The sequence below is a fragment of the Babylonia areolata genome, chromosome 10 (assembly GCF_041734735.1).
Source record: "Babylonia areolata isolate BAREFJ2019XMU chromosome 10, ASM4173473v1, whole genome shotgun sequence".
Classification (NCBI taxonomy): Eukaryota; Metazoa; Mollusca; class Gastropoda; order Neogastropoda; family Buccinidae; genus Babylonia; species Babylonia areolata.
This window is the reverse complement of record NC_134885.1, coordinates 25545524-25550523: the sequence shown is the minus strand read 5'-3', so window position 1 is coordinate 25550523 and position 5000 is coordinate 25545524. Positions and strand designations below refer to the sequence as shown.

Genomic DNA, 5000 nt, shown 5'->3' with positions numbered 1-5000 from the left:
AGGCAACTGCCGTCCTGACGTTCTGGGGTAGAACTTGTCAATAGTGGAGAGTGTCTTGCCCAAGTTATATCCATTCCCACTCGCTCGGCCAAGAGGTGTTTTAGGACAGTCGGCGTCGGGATGGTTCCCAAAGGGCAACTAGCCCCCAAGGCTGCAGCACCTAAAAACCCAAGAAGGCAAAATTGCACTGGCAAAATTCACACATCCACGCAACATGTAAAATAAAGGACCCATCCACCAACGAACGCACCACCCAACTAATTAACTAAACAGCACACCCACTACCCACTCCACCCACCCACTCACTCACCCACCCATTCACCCACCCACCCCACTCACCCACCCCATTCAACCACCCTCCCATTCTCCCACCCACCTCATTCACCCACCCATTTACCCACCCACTCACCCACCCATTCACCCACCCATTTACCGCAGCACTAAAAACCCTTTTGCCTCTCAGTCAAGAAGGCAAAATTGCACTGGCAAAATTCACACATCCACGCAACATGTAAGATAAACAACCCATCCACCCACTCACCCACCCACTCACCCATCCACCCACCCACTCACCCACCCACTCACCCAACCATTCAGCCACTATCCACTCACTCACCCACTCACTCACCCACCCATTCCACCCACCCACTCACCTACCCACTCACCCACCCACTCACCCACTCACCCAACCATTCAGCCACTACCCATTCACTCACCCACTCACTCACCCACCTATTCCACCCACCCACTCACCTACCCACCCACTCACCCACCCACTCAGCCACTACCCATTCACTCACCCACTCACTCACCCACCTACTCCACCCACCCACCCACCCACTCACCCACCCACTCAGCCACTACCCACCCACTCACCCACTCACTCACCCACCCACTCACTCACCCAACCATTAACCCACCCACCCACCCACTCACCCACCCACTCACTCACCCACCCAACCACCCACTCACCTTTCCATTCACTCACCCACCTACCCGCCCACCTACCCATTCACTCACCCACCCACCCGCCAGGTTCATGCCGGAGAGTGTCCGCTGGTTGATGGTGCACGGCCGAGTGAAGGAAGCCCAGGCCGTGTTGAAGCGGGCGGCCCGCTGGAATGGAACCCAGGCCCCCGAGGACTCGCTGACTTCCCACCTGGCGGCCCTGGAGGTGGAGCGGGCCAAGAAGCAACACCTGTACACCTTCCGGGACCTCTTCCGTACCAGGGCCATGGTCAGAACCACCTGCCTCCTCTTCTTCGTGTGGTGAGTGAGTTGGGTTAGAGGGAGTGTTTTAGTTCAGTTATTCTTCGTGTGGTGAGTGATTTAGAGCGAGTGTTTCTTCTTCTTCTTCTTCTTCGTACGTGAGCTGCAACTCCCATGTTCACTCGTATGTACACGAGTGGGCTTTTACGTGTATGACCGTTTTTATCCCGCCATGTAGGCAGCCATACTCTATTTTCGGGGGTGTGCATGCTAGGTATGTTCTTGTTTCCACAACCCACCGAAGGCTGACATGGATTACAGGATCTTTAACGTGCGTATTTGATCTTCTGCTTGGGTATACACACGAAGGAGGTTCAGGAACAAGGAGATCTGCACATATATATTGACATGGGAGATCGAAAAAATCTCCATCCTTTACCCACTAGGCGCCGTCACCGAGATTCGAACCTGGGACCCTCAGATTGAAAGTCCAACTTTAACTACTCGACTGTTGCGCCCGTCAGAGCGAGTGTTTAAAGTTAACTTCAGTGTTGCTCTACTTCGTGTGGCCAGTGAGGTAGATTAGAGCGAGTATTTAAAGTTCAGTTCAGTTCAGTTTTAAAGGAGGAAAATAGCATCATGATTAAGACGCTCATCAGCCAATACAAAGAGTCCGTGAGGGTCTGGTTTCGAATCCCGCTCTCGCCCTTTCTCCAAAGTTTGACTGGAAAATCAAACTGAGCATCTAGTCATTCGGATGAGACGATAAACCGAGCTCCCGTGTGCAGCATGGACTTGGCGCGCTGAAAAAGAACCCACGGCAACAAAAAGTGTTGTCCTCTGTCAAAACTGTGTGGAAGAAATCCCCTCTCATACTGGGCACACAAACATAATAGGCATGCACTCAAAGCCGAGCTGTGCGCGTTTGGGTTATGCTGCTAGTCATGCAATTGCCCAGCAGATGTGGTGAAGCATATATGGGTTTTTCCGAACGCTGTGACGCCTCCTAGGGAAACTGAACTGAAACTGAAAACTGAAACTATGAGCGTCAGAAGACTTCAGGGGTGATTTCGTATTGTTGTTGCACCTAGTTTTCGGGTCAATTATCATTGAAAGCATTGTGGTCAGTCTGTGTAGTCTTTAGATTAACGTCTTTCCACTTTACGTGATATTAGACGGGAAAAAAAGGGAGGTGGGTGGGGGAGGGGGGGAGGGGAAGGAGCGTGAGTCTGTGTGCATGTATGTGCGTGTGTGTATGTGTGTGTGTGTGTGTGTGTATGTGGTTGTGTGTGTGTGCGTGCGTGCGTGTGTGTGTGTGGGTGGGTGCATGCGTGCGCGCGCGTGCGTGTGTGTGTGTGTGTGTGCGTGTCTGTGTGTGTGTGTCTGTGTCTGTGTGTTGACGCGATTTTTTTTCTTTCTATTTGTGTGTGTGTGTGTGTGTGTGTGTGTGTGTGTGTGTGTGTGTGTGCGTGCGTATATGTTTGTGCATGTGAGTGCGCGTGCGTGTGTGGGTGTGGGTGTGCGTGTCACGGGATGTGCGTGTGTGTGTGTGTTGTGTGTGTGTGTGTGTGTGTGTGTGTGTGTGTGTGTGCGTACCGTTGCAGGTTTTCCAGTGGGGCAGTGTACTATTTCTTGGCCTTCGGGGCGGAGAACCTGTCCGGTAACCTGTACTTCAACATCTTCCTTCTCTCCGTGGTGGAGACCCCTGCAATGTTCCTCTCTGCCTACCTCAACAACAAGTCAGAGCTCACTTCTCTAACAACGCCCTGTGTGTGTGTGTGTGTGTGTGTGTGTGTGTGTGTGTGGTTGGTTATATATGTGTGTGTGAGTGTGTGTGTGAATTTTTGTCAGTGTGTATCGGCCTACCTCAACACGTCAGAGATCAGTTCTGTCACAACCATCCTGTGTGTGTGTGTGTGTGTGTGTGTGTGTGTGTGTGTGCTTTCCTCAATAACAAGTCAAGCCCAGTTCTCTCTCTCTCTCTGTCTCTGTCTCTCTGTCTCTCTGTCTCTGTCTCTCTCTCTCTCTCTCTCTCTCTCTCTCTCTCTCTCTCTCTCTCTCTCTCTAAGTGTTGGAATATGTTGCATGGGTGGCCTATTCATTACTATCATTTTTCTTCAAAGAAGGAACCTTGTTTTGTTTCATTATCTGCTTTCACCATGTCATTCGTTTATTATAATGGTTTGTTAGAAATTGAAAGTATGTTGATGCCTTCACCCATGTCATAAGGACTTCATGGCCAATGACATCACAGTGCCAACGCGTCAAAACCTCAAAGCCTGTGTGTGTGTGTGAGTGTGTGTGTGGGTGTGTGTGCCAATCTATATCAGTATGTATTGGCTTACCTCAGCAATACGTCATAGTCCTCTTAACCATCTCTCTCTCTCTCTCTCTCTCTCTCTCTCTCTCTCTCTCTCTCTCTCTCTCTCTCTCTCTCAGTGTTGGAATATGTTGCATGGTGCATTGATAGATTAGATAAATTAACGGAGTTTGTTTCGTTATCCTTTCACCAATTCATTCGTTCATCATAATGGTTTGTTATAAACTGAAAGTATGTTGATGCATTCACCCTTGTCATAAGGACCTCATAGCCAATGACATTAAAGTCTCAAAGCGTAAAAGCGTCTCAGTGCGCACGCGCGCGCGCGTGTGTGTGTATCTGTGTGTTAATCTTTGTCAGCGTGTATCGGTCTACCTCAACAGTCAGAGCACAATTCTTTCAAACCCCCTCTGTGTGTGTGTGTGTGTGTGTGTGTGTGTGAATCTTTGTCAGTGTGTCTTTCTGTCTGTCTGTTGGCATTTAGGATAAAGTGTCTGTATTTCCTTAACATTATGTTAGCTTTGGAAACTTCGTTTTTATTCTGTTTTGTTCTCTCTCTCTCTCAAAAACAAAAAAACAAAAAGAAAACCGCAATCTTTAAATGATATTTCTATACAGGAGTGGTTTAATCATTTTAAAAATGTGTTAGAAATTAATGAAGAGGAGGAGGTAGTTGATAATATGTATGTGGAAAATGACAGAGAAAATATTGTATTGGACAGACCTATATCTCATGAAGAAGTAATTCTTGCTATTAGAAAACTAAAAAATGGGAAGTCTGCTGGTCCGGATGGGATGATTAGTGAGTTTTTCAAAAATGGAGGGGGTAATATTGTTAACTTTTTAGTAGAACTTTTTAATTTTTTGTTTGATACTGGGGTTTATCCAAAAAAACTGAACAGAATCCATAATTTTGTCATTATTTAAAAAAGGTTATATTAATCATGTAAATAATTATAGAGGTGTTTCTTTGTGCAGTGTAAGTAGTAAACTATATAGTTCCATTATTAATACTAGACTACAAGAATGGATAATTCAGAAAAAAAACATAATTGGAGAACATCAGGCAGGATTTAAACAGGGCTATTCAACAATTGATCACTTATTTACCTCTAATGGCTGCAGTACAGAAACAGTTTGCAAACAATAAAAAGTTGTATGTAGCATTTGTGGACTTTGAAAAGGCCTTTGACTCCATTTCCAGAAAACTTTTATGGCCTATTTTATTAAAGAATGGAATCAGTGGTAAGTTGCATCGTTGTCTGAAAAGCATGTACAATGAAGTGAAATCGAGAGTGAGAGCTGGGGCAACATTATCTGATTGTGTTAATTGCATTCGTGGGGTTAAACAAGGGATGTTTGTAGCCCGGTCTTGTTTTCACTTTTTATTAATGAACTTGCTTTGGAAATAACGCAGTATGGTCAACATGGAGTTACTTTTGATTTGATTGAATTATTTGTTCTACTTTTT

The 5000-nt window shown here is 46.4% G+C and overlaps 1 protein-coding gene across 1 annotated transcript in view; it reads left to right on the top strand.

Annotated features, from left to right (window-relative positions):
- Window positions 1-5000, top strand: part of LOC143286520 (organic cation transporter protein-like) — a 30992-nt gene that overhangs the window by 17101 nt on the left and 8891 nt on the right. Inside the window, exons 8-9 of the mRNA XM_076594111.1 lie at window positions 1036-1269; window positions 2814-2948. Coding sequence (XP_076450226.1) covers window positions 1036-1269; window positions 2814-2948 — 369 coding nt within the window. The remainder of the gene's footprint in view (window positions 1-1035; window positions 1270-2813; window positions 2949-5000) is intronic.